General features: G+C 41.1%; 1 protein-coding gene across 1 annotated transcript in view; it reads left to right on the top strand.

Moving 5' to 3' along the window:
- LOC108249375 (cAMP-regulated D2 protein) overlaps positions 1–6266 on the top strand; it is a 12742-nt gene extending 6476 nt beyond the window's left edge. Inside the window, exons 5-9 of the mRNA XM_017438734.3 lie at positions 564–691; positions 784–902; positions 1272–1412; positions 1575–1747; positions 5768–6266. Coding sequence (XP_017294223.1) covers positions 564–691; positions 784–902; positions 1272–1412; positions 1575–1747; positions 5768–6217 — 1011 coding nt within the window. The 3' untranslated portion in view covers positions 6218–6266. The remainder of the gene's footprint in view (positions 1–563; positions 692–783; positions 903–1271; positions 1413–1574; positions 1748–5767) is intronic.
- The last annotated feature ends 13429 nt before the right edge of the window (positions 6267–19695 follow it).

The following is a 19695-nucleotide window of genomic DNA, read 5'->3' as shown; positions in this document are numbered from 1 at the left end:
ATGTTAAAAACTTCATTTAAAAGCTGAGTGAGGCGTAAGAAATGACAGCTAATGATGAGCTTTTTGAAGTTTGATCTATTTGTCTGTGTTCATTAAAGTCTGTTTGCTCTAAATTCTGTATAATCTGTAACTGGGAAAAGGTCATTGATAAGAATGATTTGACATAATACATCTAAAACCAATTAATTTATGTAATTTTTAATAAATATTGATCGTGATCGGCCCTTGGCTAGGACCAGATATTTAATTTTGGCCCCTTGTGTCTCTGGGTTTGACCCCCCCTGCCGTAGATTATCTGTGGGGGTTAAGGCTAATCAAGCACAATGATACCATAGTCTGGAGAATACGGTATACCCACACCCAACAGACATTTGCAACCATGTAAATGATTCTAACTCAGCCCCTTACAGAGCTGAAACTGAATGTGGTAGTAGCTAAGAGTCATCCACAGCACATTGTATGAGTGTGACATGAAATTGTGCATAATGTTATTTTCAAGGATTTACCACATTGTCCACTTGGAGAATGTTGTCTCTTATCATGTTGCTTCTTTTGTTTCACAGGTAACAATATTTGGGGAGAGTGCAGGTGCGCAGTCAGTCGCTCTTCACCTGATGATCCAGAGCAGCGAGCCGCTCTTTAAACAAGCCGTCCTGCAGAGCCTGCCCTTTTCCATCCCACTGAGGACAAGGTAAGGCTTTGGCTTAGCTTCCTCATTACCCAATCAGAACCAGGCAGGAGTGTCTCTGGCACTAATGTTGCCCGTCTGCGTCCTGTTCCCAGACACGATGCGCTGCAGTTGGGAAAAGACTTCGCCGAGCAGACCAACTGCTCCGCGAGCGACCTCACCTGCCTGCTGTCTGTCCCTCCCCAGGCCGTCCTGGCTGCACAGATAAAAACAAGTAGGATGCCCACGCAGTTGCATAACAAGGCAGCATTTATCGGCAAGAGATGATGAAAAACTTGCATTTAACCTGAGAGACAGGAAGAGAAATAATTAAAACTCAACGCTAGGCCCCTGAAGGGGCAATTAAATGGATTTTTCTGCCTGATGGCAAAAAAATGATGGTAATCTGTCTATGGTTGACAGGGTTATTGATCTTTAATTCTGTGATTCCATCCTGAGCTGCAGAAACATCCACTGTGTAGACTGTTTCAGAGAATACGCTGAAAACTTTATTTGTTTCTAATGAAGAACAGTATACCTGTGCCATCTGTTTTGGATTTGCCATGTTTTCTGTACACACTAAGTTGACGTGTTTTAATTCCAGGTTCTAAGACTGTGAACCCGTTCAGGTTCCTGGAGTCTTTTGAGACGTGGGGTCCGAACGTTGACGGGGACTTAATTAAAGAGCAGGCTCTCTCTGCCTTTCAGAAGGGCCACTGGCAGAAAGAGAAGACGGTGCTGCTGGGTAAGAGACTCGCCAACAACTGCACGAAACGACACAAACATCTTTATTCTGGATTTGGATCCCTGCTCCCACGGGTCCTCATTACAGGGCAGATTATTTCAGAAATGCTGGAGTGATTTAAAGTTGACTGAATCACGAGCCGAACTGTTTTCTGTCCTGCAGGGACTACCTCAGAGGAAGGGGTGCTCTTTGTGTACGGGGTCTTTAACGAGCCGGTGTCTGTGGTGGAGTGCATCGTGTACGTCGCAGCCATCTTTAAACAGCATGCTCTCTGGATCCTGAACAAATACCTGCCCCTGCACAAAGAGGCCGACTGCAGAGGCATGCTAACCCAGGTAGGACCAGCTGGGAACATGCTTCTGAAAGTATTCAGGCACCTGTTAATTTTTCATGCTGCAAACACTTAAAAGAATAATTAGGTCTGTTGCACAATAATTTACATTTGGGAACTAATTTGCAAGAAACTGCCAAATCTAAAAAGAAAAAAGAAAATTATGCACAAAGCTTTGTAAAAAACGATATGTTTAAAAAGACTTTGGAACCTGCTATAGTTCAAGTTTGCACTTCCTTAGAAACCTAGGCTTAATAAATCAAAGGAATGTGATTATGTATGAACAGTCGTGATGTTATTAAATCTTTAGCCTGCAGTGGGAACTGACAGCCAGTGCTTGCATGCAGACCACCTGGAGTCAGGATATTTGTCTGTTTAAGATGCAGCCTGACTGCTCCGCTGAGCAGGGACTTGTTTTTTAAGTGGCTCTGCAATGACAGAAGGGATCAGCTGCAGGAACCACAGACTGAGACCCTCTTTGCTGTCATGGTTGAGGTTTTCTCTCTCTCTCTGCCAGCAGGAAGCTTTTTAAAACTATCTGGCCAGAATCAAACACCAGACAAAGTTGGCAACTGTTTGGAGACATTAAAGGCCAAACACTCGTTGAAGCAATTCACAGCACCCAGAGTTATGATGAGAAGTGACAGCGTTGTAGCCTTATAGTCAAACCTTGAAGATAGGTTTGTGCACAGTCTCACGCTCAGAGTCGGTTTTGTGATTGACTCTTAGTTGCCACATCAAATTTTAGCTCAATGTCTGTAAAATGGACCAATTTGTTGCCATTTTTGTATCTTTAAGTGTCAGTTGGCTGTTGTGGCCTGAAGGCTTCATTAAATATGTTCAGCGTCTCATGAAGACAGATAGCTGACTCTAAAGAGTTAATAGTTTTTGAAACAAAGATTTTTCTCTTAGCGCTCAGAATATGTGTTGGGGATCGCTTTAATCTACTACCACAACCATTTTTGAGAAAATATGTGCAAATTTGACTATAATATAGCCATTTTGATGATTATTTGCTGTGATGGGATTCTTTGATTGGGTTGATTCCTAAAGTTAATCAGGTGTTTGAGGTACATCAAAACACACATGGACAAAAACATTATTTGCCTTTTATATAACATATATCAGCTAAAAACCCTTTCAGCATGGAGAAATTACCTATTGTTAGATTTATTAGCTCAAAAAGGTCATATTGTATGAATAGCTTCTGTTTATACAAACATTAGCATTTCATGAGACAATGAACAAATCTTTGTCTTTTATTTACAGCTTCAGGGTAGGTTGTGGAATGTCTAGATAAACTGCTTTATTCTTTCAGAAATCTTGGCTACAATACCATTAAATCTGCAACAGATATTTATGTTTTCAATAAGTGTGAAGTTCCAAAGACTTCCTAACTTTCCCTTCACTGCTTCACTGATGGAGACATTTCAGACTGCTCAGCAAAAGCTAGAATATTTACAGTAAATATGTTAAAGAAATGGACTGCATTCAAACTCCTAGGGATATTAACTAACAGTAATGCAGATAAAGCTGGTGGTTCTGTCCCAGCAGCTGAATGAAGCACCGATAACCTTCAGACTCTGTTCACACCGAGGGAACAGTGTCGAGTCCAGCTGCACCACCTGACGCACAAAGGCTGTTAGCTTCTGCCTCCTGCAGAGCCTACTTTCATCTCATAAATACTAAATGATTCACATCCGTCTCCTTAGATCTAAAATGCTCCCAAACACTTGTTTGTTGACGACAGGATTAACTGTACTTCTGGAAGTTCTTTCCCGGCCTTGCCCCTGTCATGATTGGTGGAGACGGAGGCGAATACAGAAAGCAGACTCTTAACTCTGAACTAAAGAAAAAACTGATTTATTCAAATGAAAACAAGAAGCTGAACCAGAACATAACTAAAAAACTAGAGACACGGGAGAACACAGGACAGGCATGGAAGAAACAATGATCCAACAGCGTGGTGGGGAAATGACAGGGTATCAAAGCAGAGGATGATGAGGTAAGTGGGAACAGGTGAATGAGAATAATAGCCGACAGGTGGAGATGGGCGTGGCAGGTAAACAGGTGAGTGGTGACAGGAAACAGACACAGACACACGAGACTCAAACCAAACTAACAAGATAACAGAAATAAATAAATAATAACACCAACGGAAACAAAAACAACAAACTGAAAAAACAAAAACCCAAATCCCAAAGTGTGACTTTAGATTTTCATAACTTTATTACTTTTTGAATTATTTTACATTATTACAATTATTTTAGCTACTGTTGTGGTCAGTTCAGCTTTAAGTTAAGCTTTCAGCTAATGTTTTGCTAACTTTGGCTTCTATATAATCTCTCCTTCTGCTGGTTTTAGCTTCTAGCTACTGTTCTGCTGATTTTTATTTAATATACTGTTCTGATCATTTTCATTTTGGGCTACTGCTGTGATAGTTTTAGCTTTTAGCTACTGTTCTGCTCATTTTAGCTTCTAGTTTTTGTTCCACCAATTTTCTCTTTTCTTCTGATTGTTTCTAACTTTAATAATTCAGTTTGACCGTAGAGTCATTCAGGACCTTCCTCAGACAGAAAATGTACATTAAAGGCCTAGCATTCTTTATTCGCCCGCTCTCACCTCTTCTGATGACAAACGAGGGAGTTGTTGGGATTTTTATCAGATTTTGGGTCGATGTTTGTGAGTCACAGCCATTTATGTGTAATTATTGTTGCTCCAGCCTCTTGGATTTGCACAGAATCAGAGTTTTTGGGTTTATTCAGAGGACAAAGTACCTTCAGAACTCCTCTTCCTCTTCAGGACAGAAGGAAACGTTCTCCACTTGTTATGGGTACAGTGCCTGCCTGGCATGGATGAATACAGTTGTGCAAAGAGAGTGAGTGTGTCTTTGTGTCTTTGTGTGTGTTTAGCTGTTAGATGTTGCAGTTGTGTGGGCGCAACGTGTGCATTGCCCAAAAATACATCCTGTTTCCAGGTAACCAGCTGGAAAGGAGCAAACTAGCCTGTTTTTGTTTGTTTGTTTTGCTTCTTTTCAGTCTGTTGGGAACACCCGTTGTTGCTGTTCTGCCTTCAAATATATATAAAGTCCTTTTCTTTACCTTAACATGGTCCTGGGGGCCATGTTGCCTTAGGGGAGGGGTCAGACAGAGAGACATTCAAAGACCTGAAAGGACAAACAACAGACTGTTTTCCACGGAGGGACACTGGTGCCCGGCGTGCAAACATGCAGAGGTTTCACATTAGCTCATGTAGCTTGTTGTTTATAAAAGAGTTGCTTTAAAGGTCTGAAAAGTGATGGGCACTTGTTTGGCTAACCATTAGCCTAGCCTGGATAAACATGTCTTATGCGACATGGTCAAACTCAAGGCCCGCAGGCCAGATCCGGCCATTTGAAACATTTCTTCTGGCCCCCCAGTCTGTGAGCGATCGAGTCTCTGTTGCTTCTCCTTTTGTTAGTGAAGTCCTCCTGTCCCAGGTACTTTGAGGCCAAGAAGATAATCTTTAATTCTTTTGATTCGATGTGGAAAAAGCAGCAGAGCTCATCAGACGGGAAGTTTGATCTATATTTATTTGTCCATTAAAGGTGTTTATTCTAAACTCTACATAATATGTAACCAGGAGAAGGTATTTTATGTTTCTGTATGAATGATTTTTCATTCATACAGAATTTTTAAGTTTTTAATTTGCCCCCCTTGTGTTACTGAGTTTGATAACTTATTACATAGAACATCCATTTAAAGTTGACAGGATTATTCCTTTAACCTAATTGCTGTTTATTATTAAATTACAGTCTTTAGTTGCCCCGTCCCGACTTTAAGGATGTGTTGCTGCCATCAAATTTAAAACAAGATATATTCCAAAACTGGTACAACTTCTAAGTTTAAACATTTGATATATTTTCTATGTTCCATTGTGAATAAAATATGGGTTTATAAGATTTGCTAATCTTTGCATTTTGTTTTTGGTTACATTTTTATCTGAATGTCAAATTGCCTGACCAGCGTTTAATTTTATTTCTCAGATTGTGACAGATTACGTCTTCCTGTGCCCCTCCAGAAGGTCAGCGCGTGCCAGCACAGCGGCGGGCAGCCATGTTTGGATGTACGTGTTCGACCACGTGGCCTCAGACCATCGCGTCTGGTCAGGCCTCAGATTCTGCTACGAGCACGTCTGCCACGGGGCCGAGCTGCCCTTTCTCTTCGGCTCCTCGTCGGTGGCCAACTACACCCTGTCCTCGTCAGAGACGCTGCTGTCCAATCGGATGCTGTGCTACTGGGGGGCCTTCGCCCACGCCGGTGACCCTTCTTCCGGGGCTCAGCAGACAGCTTTCTGCCGGGAGCAGCTTCTTCCCGTTTGGCCGCGTTATTCTGACGCCGCGTGGCTCGTCATGAACCTGACGGTGCGGTCGCACGCACAGGTGGGGACCAGGAACGATCTGTGTGACTTCTGGGATCAGCTGGGCATCTACTGATGAGTGAGAAGTTTGTATCTGAACAATAAACATACGTTTTTAACAAATAGGACCAGCTATTGTCTTCATTAAAACTGGGAAAAGCTTTTTTTTGACAGTGCTAATCAGTTACCAGATCCTTCGAACAAAGCCAAGAGAACACGTTTCCATTTATTATTATTAGTTTTTCATCTTTTTATTGCTGTCTAGGATACTCAAGCAGCTTTGTTTGCCAGTTAGTGTCCGAGGGTAAAGGAAATAAATTAAAACCTGTTTTGTGTGTTCCAGGCCTAATTATTACTGCAGGTTTCATGTTGGACACATTTATTTGGAGGACGTTTTTTACTCAAACAGCAGCAAAAATATATAATATTAGCAAGAAAAACATCAAATCTTTCCACACTGAAACAAAACCTTATAGACTTGTCTATTTCAGTTTGAGTTTGTGAATTCCTTGGCAGGGAATCGTTATTTAGACATTTCTCTGCTCTTCAGCAGGTCTTCAGGTTCTGCAGAAGTCTGGTAATCACTCATTCAATCAAATCAGGCGTGTTAAAGCAGGGGAGCAACTAAAACCTGCAGGACCAGGGTTGGGCTGACATCACATACAGACAGCTCTATTTGTTGATCCATAATCATCAATAAAACACAACTGCTGTAACTCATCAGCCTTCATCTTTGTTGTGTTTCTCCACCTGGGTCCTCATCCATACGATTCACAATATAGTGAAGCACCTTGACCTTAGAGTTCAGCTGCGATGGTTTTGGATGATTTCCTTGGCTCTTTTTCCGCCTGATCCACCTGGAGTCACATTTCCTCTTGCGTCCATGGCCCGGCAGGTTGGCTGCAGTCCCATAAACCTTCTACTTTTTAATAATCAGCAGCTGTGGACGTTGGAACATGAAGCTGCTTGGAGACGTTCCTGTAGCCTTTAGCTTTAACATCTAGTCTCTTTAATGGCACCATCAGATCTGTCCGTATCTGTTGAGCCCATCTTTGTGGAACGAACAACAAATAATTTCTTTACCCTAACACAACCGACTGTATGCATACATGACATGAAGCTGTAAGGCTCTTAACATGTTTACTCAGATCTGAACGTTATATAAACCTGCAGGAAGGCTCGGAGGTAAACACTCGCCTTTCATCCAACACAGCAAAAAACAGGAAAATTACTGAAACGATTTGACACTGAAACAAGGTGTGAGCCTGAAAAAAAGGATTTTGAGCACAAATAGGCCTTTTAGAGGTACTCAGGCAGACATGTTTTTAATTCAACGCGGCCCGAGGATAATAAGTAGGAAGACCTTTCAATGTGAAAAACTTCTCTGCCCTTCGAGTCTGTTTTTATTATTATTATGAAAAGGTGACATAGATGCTGTAGTTTAGCCACAGAGAGAGTTCTGCTGCGTAGATGAGGTTTGGATTAGTGTTACGCTGTTCCTGCCACCTTCTTTCAGTTTGTTTTCCTATTTTTTAATATAACCACATAATTTCCTGGGCAGTTTTTTTATGTAAATATAAAAACCTGTCATAAACAAGGCTGGTGTTGTGATATCAATAACAATAACATGTAGCCCGACTGTCATTTTTAACTTGCAGAAAGACTCTAGAAATGCAAAGGAAAGCCTGTTCGCCAGTTTTATGTCCAAACTGAAATATATCATCAAGAAACAAAGAGTTAAACATTCAAATAATAATATAATAATAATAATGACTCTGGGCAAACCTTAATGCTTTTTGTTGATGTCATGACATTTTTTTGGAAACCAAACTGCTTGTCAAATACAACTTTCATTTAATAAAAAACGTGTTTTTAATTAGGAAAATGCCCAACGCCACAGGACATGTAACGCCACTGTTTGGTTCATAACAAGGACAGAGTCTAAGCCAGGGGTCTCCAGTCCTGCATGTTTTCCTTGTTTCTCTGCTCCAACACACCTGATTCAGAGGTTAAATCACCTCTTCATGTTCTGCAGAAGCCTGTTAATCAGCCATTGATTCAGATCAGGTGTGTTGGAGCAGAGGAACAAGGAGAACCTGCAGGATGGAGGCCCTGAGGACCAGGATTGGACACCCCTGATCTAAGCCAATCACTGTATCTCCCATCATCTCTTCCAGCAGCACCTTCTATCTTCTCATCTCAAACATTGCTTTGCTTCATGCTAATAACTTTAATGCGTCTTTCTTGCCAAACCTGCACTGAAAACACACAGTTGCCAAAACGTTCTTTTTCTGTCTGAAGGGACGCCAACACGACGAGGTGGAAGAGTTTAGATCATTGTCTTCTGACCAGGACATCATTGCTGTGTTTACAGAGTAGTCATTTATGTTCTGCTGCTGTTTATTAAATGGAATATAGACTGTATTTATATAGAGCCTTTCAAGCCAACCAGGCTGTTCAAAAAGCTTTTTAACCCTCATTTCCCTGTCCACACACATCCATACATCACTCTGCTCCATCTCTACAGAGCTAACCTGAATAAATCCTTCTATAGAGTCTAATCAGTGCTTTAGATCACATTCATGCACCGACGGGGCATACACTAATTCTTCCTGACACTAGATGGCGTCACTGTGACAGAAGAAACTGTGTTAAGTAGAAATGCAGAAGAAGAAATTCTGGAAGAGCGTCTTCCACTGCTGTAATAAAGTTTGAGTTTCATCGTCGTCTCGTATTTTATTACAGCCACCATAATGTCACAGAGTCCATCGTTTATTTGTTGCATTTCCAACTAATGTTAAAGGTTTCTCCATATTGATGTGGTTTTTAAAACAGAAAGAAATGTTTATACCCCACAGGACTGATGAGCTAAAGGCTAGTTTAAACACATCTCTTGTGTTGACAAGCTTCAAATGTCCACACGTTACCTAAAGCCGACTTCACTGTCAGTGTTCAGTACACGCAGAGAGCATTTCTGCAGAAACAAGACATGCTGCGACAGACGAGCTGTTGCACTGTAAGTAACCACAGAAGTTCATCGAAACAACAATGAAGTGGAAAAACGAGGACAGTGTTCAGGTTTCTGCTTTAATTGTAAATTTACCTTCAGTTTTTACATCCCAGAGATTCCCTCACCATGCTCTGTACTCCACTCCTGACAGTGTTGCCAGATATATGCTATTTCTACACAACATATGATAAATAACTGTAAAAAAACAAATATGTTTTTTGCATTCTGTGCACATATCAGAGGGCAGACTGTCCTGTGCCCCTGTTCATCCCTCACACCTCAGCGAAGAAGTTATTTAGGACACTATTTGTCATTTCCTATTTGGCAACCCTTGAACAGATGCAAAGTTGTTTCCAGGGGAAATATTGATATTTCTACATTGTTCACAATAAAGTTAAAAGGGTGGAATAAGTTCCAGAGTTTCTTCTTTTCTGTTTCATAAAAAAGAAGGGCTTCTTGAGATTTAAAAGTTCAAAGAAATTAAAAAATTTTCTTTGAACTTTTCTGCTAAGCTAACTGTCTGCTGGTTTTAGCATCGTTTTATTGGCCAAATATCCGTTTTTTGTATCTTTTTGAGAAAGAAAAGAGCTGCTGTTTCCCCAGAAATGTTTTGTTAATGCTACTTTTAAAAGGCAGAAATAAGTTTACAGTAACAGGAGTAAAATAACTGCTCAACTCTTGCTGTGCTTCTAAAATATTGTCCCGACTAAATGAATAAATTAACTCTCTGAAAAGGAGTTGGGACAATGCTGGATGTCTAATTTTTGTTTAATATTACTCTTTTTTGCCTGCCTGTTTTGCTGTTGGCAACAGGAATAAAAAGCAACAAAAGCAGTAACTCTCAACACATTGTCGGCTAGAGGGTGTTTATGAGAAGCATAGATTAAAACCAGAGCAGCGAGGCCTACGGCAACAATCTTACATCACGGCTCCACTTCCCCAAGTTTCAGCAGGTTTTTTACTCCATGAAACTGCAGACAAGAAAAAGATTTCACAGCGTGGAACGTGTCACAGTCTCAGCATGTGACCCAGCGAGGATGTGCAAACTGAAATTAAATCACTTAAAGCTGGTTGATCTTTAATTTTGTGTAAAAATATGAAGCCACTCGGACATTTTCATGTTATGCTGCATTATAACTTGTCTGTAAACCTGGGGTCACCTAAAACAATTGATTTAATTTGAAGCTAAAAGCACTCAGAACACAAACCTCTGCTGAGAAAACAGTGCTACTTGGTTTTTTGGGACAACCACAGCATCTCCTGATAGTTTCATCCAAATCCATTCACTGGTTTTTACCTGATCTTTGCTACCAAACAAACCCATGAGCACGACTGAGGAAACAAAGGGGTCACCTGTGACCCTGGGACCTTGAAATCAACCGGCATCATCCTTGACCCATGCGGTGTTTGACAGTTTGACAGTCCTACCTTTACACGGTTGCAGAATTAGAGCACAGGGTCACTTTTGACCAGACTGACACCAAAATTTAATCCGTCACAAAGAAATCAACATAGCTGAAAATATAACCTCCTTGGTGGAGGAAACAAAACAAAGAACGAATTCCAGAAAGGTGACACAAGTTTTAATTAATGAAGTGAAGCAGCTGGCCCCTCAGTTCACTGCTGACATGGAACCACTAAGTCTATGAATTCATGTTGAAAAACCTGGTCAGAATAAATGTGCCTCTGCTAATCAGTGAACCAAGCACTGGGCTGACAAAACAGGATGATTAAACTGAATTAGAAGTCAGAAGCTGGAGGGAAATAGACTTTGGGATAATTTCTTTCAGGTTCACTGCTCGGGGCACAATTATCTTACGTTTAACTGCAGGTTTCCCATTCGGTTGTTTCTCCACGGGGAAAACAGATCCTATAGATCCTCATTAACAAAGCCTCGCCCCTCCGTATGGTGTGGCACATGCACATGGAGTGCTCTGGTTCCAGCCAAACGGCAAATAAAAGCAAAGAAATCATCCGCCTGTCTATGACTCTATGATACAGGAAGAGTCTGTCTGTAAACAGCTAAGTTCAGATGATTCCAGTTTCTGCTAACCTGCAGGCTTTTGTTTACTCTGTCCTGGGAAAGCCACAGTGGGGGCTTTTATTTCCACCTAAACTTCTCTGTGTTGGTCCCACGAGCTCTCAGGGACAATCAGAAAATAAATAAAAAGGCTTGAAGGAATGGATATCACCCGCCGCCTTTTACGACAGAGTTTTATAACATTAATCAACAAAAACATAGTTATGACTCAGATAATGAGCTGATAACTGCGAGTCGTTCACAACAATCTGACATCTTGCAGTTTTTCTTCAGATTGTCATTTTCAAGGTTCGATCAAAATGGTAACAACTCTGTCATTTCTCAACATCATGAAAGGAATCTGCCTTTGCTAACGGGCTAAATGTAATTTACCCGATCCACAGATTTATTTACTCCGTTGGTTGAATTTGGCAACAAATAAAATTACAGTTGAAACTTATTCAACATCGCTGTTTGTAGTGAACATGCTGATTAGAGTTTCTGTCCTGTGTCCATTTTCCTCGATTATGAATTTTGATAAATGATCTGTTGTGCAGTTACTTTTGATTATAAATGTGTTGGAAAGGAAAAAAGAAGACAGTGGCTTTTTGAACACCTTAAGGGTCTGGAACTGCTGGGCAAAAGCATCGTCATCCCCAGCTTGGTAAATGTTGACACTTTTTCAGAGTTCAACTCAGACTTGACGATCATGTCACCAGTTATCGTTCTGTGGCAATAAAGGATGCACCTGCAGAACCAAAAGGAAATCTAGATTAGAAACATCCATCTGCAGCAGGAAACGGATAATTACTCATCTTCCAAGCATGGAGCTTCCCTTTGAGACGTGTAAACCAACCGTTCCATTTTCTTTCTTTTTGGTAACTTGGTGTTTATTCTTACTGCACTCCTGTACCCTGTTGTACAAATTAGTAGTGTTTCAGTCACTAAATTCACTTTCAGGCAAGTAAACAACAAGAAAAAGCCACTGAGACTGGGATGAATGTAGCCCGCAGGTTCAAATGTGTTGGCCTCCCTTTGCAGCCCGGGGCTGTTTTACAGACAACAGACAGTTCAAGGTGCACCTGGCTGCTTCTTATGTCAGCTGCACTACTCATCAGAGGCTGGCGGCTTTATGGACCCTGAAATAAAGTTAGTTTATGAGGCTATTTTCTCTTTATGTGGAATAATCATGTCAGGAAGCACTTGGAGCAGCGCAGAATTTTAATTCATGGTCCAAACAGCTGCGGCCCACTCCTTTAGGTTGAATTAAAATGACCTGCAAATGCTCCAATCTGTCAACACGTATTAGGTTGTTACGCTGCTGGCTTCTCTGAGCTTTCCTCAGCGGGAGAAATGAAATGTCATCAGGCAAAGTGCAGTCAGCGCTGCGGCTCACACTTTGATCGCGCCGGTTTCCAGAGAGCAGTTCGAGTTCAGCGTCAGGCTCAGCATCCACAATAAGAAAAAAGAAAGCAAAAATAGGTTCTTTTATCCTGATACAAGAAGTGGAAGCAAAACAGAATTTCAGCTTCAGTCGAGTATACAGTCCCTGTAACACTCATGGGTAGAGTTAATGCTATAACAAAGATAATTTTGCACAAACTACTGTATTTATTCCAAAGTCTCCAGTGTTTATACCTAAATCATATTTAAAAATGATATTCACTTGTCTTGCCTTGTCTGTGGGGCAATAAAACTCACAGGATTGCTGGGAAACACCTTTGCAAGTTTAGAAAGGAGGGAGGCTTGGCGCTGCCTAACTTCTTATTCTATTACTGGGCTTTGCATATAAAATTCATGGCATACCGGCTAGCTGACTCTGGTAACCCTTTAAATGAGTGCAACTGGAGCAGGACGCATGTCAGCCTTGCTTTATAGGAGTTATACTGTTATCTCCCCTGCCCATAGATTAATCTCTGCATTAGGAGACTTTATTCTTAGGCATGGCCATTGCAGACAATCCATATTTTAAACCATCATACAATTAGTGATTTTTAACGAGATGGTGTCTTTGCTTCTTTCAACCAGAAACAAGAAGTTGCCAAGGAGTGACTTCCTGCAGATAAGAGACTGTCAGGAAGTATGTAGAGCTCAACAGTTCTTGTCCAGATTAATGCCTTTAACTTCCTCTAATCTCTGATAGTATCTATGAGACCCACTTTAGCCTTCAGAACTTCAGAACTCCCTTAATTAGTGATAGATTCAACAAACATTCCTCAGAGATTCTGCTCTGTATTGATAGCGTCCCACAGATTTGTCCATGATGTGAGTCTCCTGTTCCTCCACATCCAAAGCTGCTCGATTGGACAGATCTGGTGATTGTAGTGAACCGAGACTCGTCAGACCAGGCGATAGTTTTCTAATCTTATTGTAGTCTCAGTTTCCTGTTCTCAGCTGACAGGAAGTGGCTCCTCTGCTGCTGGACGTGGTGTTTGTTCAGAGATGGTTGGAACGAGTGGTTTCTGCCCATCCTGCTCTGACCTCTGACCTCTGACATCAAAAAGACTGTTCTCCTTTTTGGACCATTCTCTGTAAACACTAGAAGTGGTTGTGAGTGGGACCCCCACATTTAAAGTCCCTTAAATCCCCTTTCTTCCTCCTTCTGATGCCTGGTTTAAACCTTCAGGAAGTCCTCTTCACCGCCTCTGATTGGCTGATTAGATATTTGTGACAACAAGCAATTGAACAGGTGGACCTAAAAATGGTCCTGAATTTGCACTAAGCATCAGTGAACAGTTCTTTTGCCCATAACATGTTTTAGTTTTGTTTTTACATGAAGGACTCTTTAAAACAGAGCATGTCTCAGATGCACACTTGGCCTTGAGTTGAGTTCATGCTGCAAACTTCAGGAAAGCCCAAAGTGTTTGGTTCGTTTTTAATGAGCTCCCCTGAAACCACAATTTGGGATTTCAGAAAAACAAAACTATCTCTTAAATATTGACACAATGCTGTTTATGATCATCACATGGAAAAATCATTAATATTTCATGTCTGGGATTCATTACTGTCATGGTGTCTTCACGTATTATCATTTCAACACAGAGTAACCTTGGAGAAAACATTCCACTTGTATTAAGGTGAAACAGAAATTAAAACTACAAATAGGGCCATGAATTTCATTTGAATAATTTTAATGACACCAAAAAGGTTATATAAAATTAAATATTTAGAAAGAAAAACAGCAGTTAGAAATACCCAAAGACACAGCACCCATCTGCTGAATGTTTTCATGTATTTATAGTTCAAATATCTGAAGTAGTTTGATGCTGAAAGACATAAATACAAAAGGAAGACAGTAGTTGAATGCTGAATAAACGTATTATATGCGATACATGAATATCTACCAGGGCCATCTTTGTTGTTGAGAAGATAAGCAGCATGGATACAACCTTTATCTGGTTCTGAGTGATCTTAATTTTGTCCCTTTCCCAGATCCAGCCCATAATAAAGTGATGGATGTGTAAAGTCAAGCAAATTGACAGAAGCTGTCAAATAACACCCAGAGGAGGCTGTGGTTCTGGAGGAAGGTTTCTGGCTCTTATTACTCCAGGAGAAGAACGTTCTGAGTCTAACTGGTGGAAACCTCTGTAGTAAAATCCAGTTGGTGTGACGTCTCAGGTTTGCTCTGCGGCGTTGTGGCAATGCTGACCTTGGGATTGCATCACAGGAAGTGAATGTTTCTCCTGGGAGCACGAGTGAGAGTTCGGAGAGATGGAGCTTCCAAATAAAGTCAGAGTAATGTGCAGTACTGGAAACCTGTGAAAAACAACAAATCTGTTGAATCTGGTTTACAGTTTCTGTCCTCAAAGAGAAATTATTTTATGAGTCAGCTATTTTCTGCATACTTTGTGCAGTTTGAATTTTTCAGATATCAAAACTTTCAACTCAGTGAGGAAAAGCGTTGGTTTGTGTAACTTTTATACTTTTAAGACTAACTACCTTTATTTAAAACAAAACTCTCTATAGAAACACATCCAGAAACATTGTTCTCTTCGCAATCAGCTTCAGCATATGTGGTCTATTTTTCTCACCTTTAGCTTCCTGTTTTGATCATTTTAGCTCCTTTTTGTTTCCAGCTACTGTTCTGTACGTTTATGCTGAACGTTTTGTGGTTATTCAGTATCTTCATGTCATTTCAAGCAGCTGAAGATCCTTGATTAGGATAAACCTTGAAGTAATCTTAACTCCTTTGTTTTCTTTGACCAGCTCCGTCTGGCCTAATGTTCCTTTTCATCTCCAGGAAGTGAGAAATTCATCCTTTTTTGTTAGGTTTATTTTTCACATCGTTAAATACACTTGAGGTTTCTTTTTTTAATCTATCTAAGACTGGACATGTGTGTAAACCTTCTCACTGACGTAAATCAGAAAGTCAACTCTTCTCCAACACAAGCTTCCAGTTACAGATGGCCTTTATCTACAATCTGCCCCTGAGCCTCGATCAAAACACATAACATCAGACTCTGCCATGTCTGAAGGTCCTCTCACCGTAGGCATTGTGTGTAAATCTGTCCGTGTTATAATCCTATGGAGGCAATGACTGAACCCATAAGGGATATCATTAAAATTTATGTTAAAGGCTTGATTTCATGTATTGGTACGACTTCATTTATTCCAAGGTTGGCATGAGGGTTGTGCTTATATAAATAATGCTGGGATACATCACAAGGATATGACTATAAATCCGTGTTGGAAGCACCACTGTGTCCTCTCAGGCTGGATCAGAGGTTATTCAAACTCTCAGGCTGGATGCTGACATGGTTCTATACTGAACAAACACACATTTAAAGGAAACAGGACCTCACAGCAAGCCACAGAACAGAGCTGACAGGCTGTTACAGACTGGTTCTTTTCCTCGTTAGCACCTACCGGTGAAAGGCGGGAGGCGGGGGGGAGACGGAGGCGAACCCAGACTCATCTTATAAAGAAAACTCATTTATTAAAATAAAATAAACAAAACGGCTGACGAGGGAGCAAAATAAGAAACTAAATTCACACATGGGATAACAAGGCGTGGAGCAGAAACATAACATCAGGGAAGGAGCGAGGGTGGAGGAGACGACCGGGTTTTTAAACAGGAGGTGATTGGAAAGTAAGCACAGGTGAAGCAATTATCAAGAACTGAGGCAGGTGTAGAGGGGCGTGGCAGGAAGGCCAAACAGTGGGGAGAGCACTAAATGACATGAAGAACAAAAAACACCTGAACACAATAAGAATAATAAACTAAAACACAAAACCCCCAACAAATGTTTGTGCCTCTGTGTGTGCATGTGTTAGCAAAATATCTCATGAACCGCTGCAGAGATTTTAATGAAACATCTACAGCTGATTCACTTGACAAGATGGCTGCCACGTCAGTTTGAGCTAAGATTTGTGTTGTTGTTGCTGACTCTGATGCTAAACTCACAGACTGAGTAAAATCTTTGATTATACTGTTTGCCAACATTGTTTTAAAGATATTATGAGCTGCAGATGATGGGATGCTCAGTCTCAAGGATTTTTTTGGCAGAGGAACATTATTCTGAAATAGCTCCACCATCTTTATTTCTGAGAGATTCAACCTCTTTTAAATGTTCTTTTTATCCCCAGTCCTCTTACTGACCTGCTGCCAATTAACCTAATTAGATGCTAAATGCTCCTGCAGCTGTTTCTTATTTGTACCAAATACTTTTACCTTTTGTTGCAGCTGAAAATTCAAAATGACCTCTTTTTTATTTACAGAAAATGGTACATTTCTTTGTTTGAACATTTGATATGTTTATTGTGAGTCAAATATAGGTTTATGATATTTGGAAATCATTTTTCATTTTCAGAATGTGGGCTGAAAACTGAAAAGAAGTGATGGACTTCTTTAAGCTGCAAAGTTGTGTTTAAATTGTACGTTAAACAGTCCACCCTGACCTAAATACTTAAATGGAGGGTTTCTTGACACACATCTGTAAAAATGCTAACACTTAATACTTTGTGAGGCAGTGGAGTCAGGGGTGGAAACAAGAAGTCCAAAGTTGAACAAGTTCAAGAAACAGCATGAGAGGCAATGTTCAGTTTCCTCTGGTAACAAGGTGATTTTAATGTGAACAATGAGCCCTCTTACGTCTGCTCCACCCCAGGGCGGGAAGCAAACAGGAAGCTGCCAGTTCTGTCTGCATCAACCTCTGTCTTAAAACTTACATTACTGCAGGCTGCAGCTGAGATTTGTCCTAATCTAAAAAAACTAAAAAAAAAAAAGCAACAACATCCAGTATTATTCAGATGGTGTTAATTAGCGTCATTTTCTGAAGTCTGAGGCTTTTTCACATTCAAATAATTTCTGAGTAAATGGCAGCTGTCTCTTCTTTTATCTGCAGCCATTCAATGCAGAGGTCCCCGCTCTCAGGAGAAGCAGCTATAATTGCAAACGTGATGTTAGATAACCTCCATTTTCTCTCCCCGATGAGCTCCAATGACGGAGACCGAAAGTGTTTTGTGCAGGAGTGTAATTGTCAAACGTACAATAGCAAAGGATAATGTTTTCAGGTAAAGTCACCTGCGCGTCTGCACTCACGGCGTACTCTGTTACCTCGTTACCCAATCTGCCAACCCCCACGTGTTCCGGACATAGCTGATACATTATGGGACTGATACACTATCCTGGTGGGAAACCTACACATCGAGAAAAAAACTGTTTTTTTCTGTCCTGTCTGCTGCCTACAGACATCCACAGACGGCCTCGGCAGTCCATCAAAGGCCTGACATTCAGTTGTTCACACGCTTATAGTTCAGACCTTTTGAAGCAGGATTCTGTGGAAAGGTGACGAACAAATAATATCTTACCTGATGCAGACAGAGCTTTGAAAGACAAGTCCAGTGTGAATTATTGGCATCTTAAATGGATAGTTTGGTCATTTTAAAAGGGATGTGTCGTCAAATAGTTATCAGTTGTGACAATGAAAGAGGAAAAGTCCTCCTAAGAGTCAGGCTAACGGCTAACCACACCGTTTTATAGCATTTATTAGGCAAATACAACAATTCTTGCTCAAAAACACTTTCAGCTGCTTGTGATACAGTGGATCGAGCTGTCCTTCTGTCTCGTTTGAAACAGGTTCAGCTCTCAAGTGGTTCACCTCCAACAAAACCTTTTCTGTCAGGATTTGTAATTTGTCATCCTCTCGTGTCTCTCTTACTTGTGGCGTGCCGCATGGCTCTATTCTTAGTCCTCTCCTTTTCTCTCTGATCGGTTATAGCCAGACGACAGCTTGAAGATTTATTTGCCCATGAAACCTAGAGGTAGTCACTTTCATCACTGACAATAAACAGTGTCTCAACCAACACTTCCTGTTTTGAAATGAGGAAAAGTCGGAATGTATCTTCTTTGGTAATGATGCAATTCCATAAACAAATAGCCTCTGTAGTCAAGGCCAGCTTCTTAGCCAGGGTCAAACTCTTATTGTTTGATTTTAAAGGTCTTAATGGCCTCGACCCACCTTATTTAGCTGATTTAGTAGCTTTATGTGAGTAAGGGAAGACCTTAAGATCAACTAATTCATCTGTACTGTATGTTCCAAGGTCCAAATACAAACATGGAGGTGACCACAACCGTGAAGCTAGCTTCCTCAGGACTCCTAAAGTTAATCAGTCATAGATATACATCCACTGATTTCTCTCTGAGAGTCTCACCAAAAGGTGTTTAGTGGTTCATCAGATATTTTGCTAACAGACACACCTTTCCCCCTCGGCGGTGGGCCATGTCAGAACTGCTTCTCTCAGGCTCCACCTGATCAGATATTCTCGGCGCTCTCTAAGGCGTGACATCCTGGCGTTAATGAAGAGCAGAGCACGTGTGAGAGGGGGTGACGGCAGCAAGGCTTCGGCCCGGCTCAGAGGGATCTGGAAGGTTTCAGGAAGCAGCTCCGATAATGGCAGAGCTGAGTGAGCCGAGACGTTGATGCTGTGTGCAAAGAGGATTATAATAAGACACAGGTGGGGGAGGTACAAGCAGGCTATTTCAGGGGATTTTGATCCTTAGAACTGTTGCAAACACAAGCTTTTTGTTTTTATGCCTTAATTATCACCCACATGTTTTTGTCTTTGTTCGTGTTGGCAATATATCTCATGAACCACTCGGTAGGTTTGAGTGAAACTCTCAGAAAGGAGTCACTGGATGCGCACCTTCAGCTGATTCGCTGTTGGAGTCCGCCGCATTCAAGATGGCCGCCACAGCTAAGCAACCTCATCAAACCCAGGGCTGGCTGTGACTCAGCCAGTTTTACAGATATTGAGCTGAAACTTAGGGTGGTAGTAGCTGAGAATCATTCTGAACACATGTCAGAAGGTGATCATTGGATGTTCATCTACAACTGATTAACTTTTAGAGTCAAACCAATTCAAGATGGCCGCCACAGCCTACTGACTTTAAGAAACACAGCTTTACAAATAATGAGCTGAAGTCTGGTGTGGTAGTAGCTGAGACTCTTCCCCAGCAGGTACTCTGAGGGCTAACAGGATTAGGATCTTACATTATTGATTATTGATCCTGGTGTTTTTGCTT

This window comes from Kryptolebias marmoratus, linkage group LG1 (genome assembly GCF_001649575.2).
Source record: "Kryptolebias marmoratus isolate JLee-2015 linkage group LG1, ASM164957v2, whole genome shotgun sequence".
Lineage (NCBI taxonomy): Eukaryota > Metazoa > Chordata > Actinopteri > Cyprinodontiformes > Rivulidae > Kryptolebias > Kryptolebias marmoratus.
The sequence above is the reverse complement of the archived record's forward strand: the minus strand, read 5'-3'. Positions and strand labels throughout refer to the sequence as shown.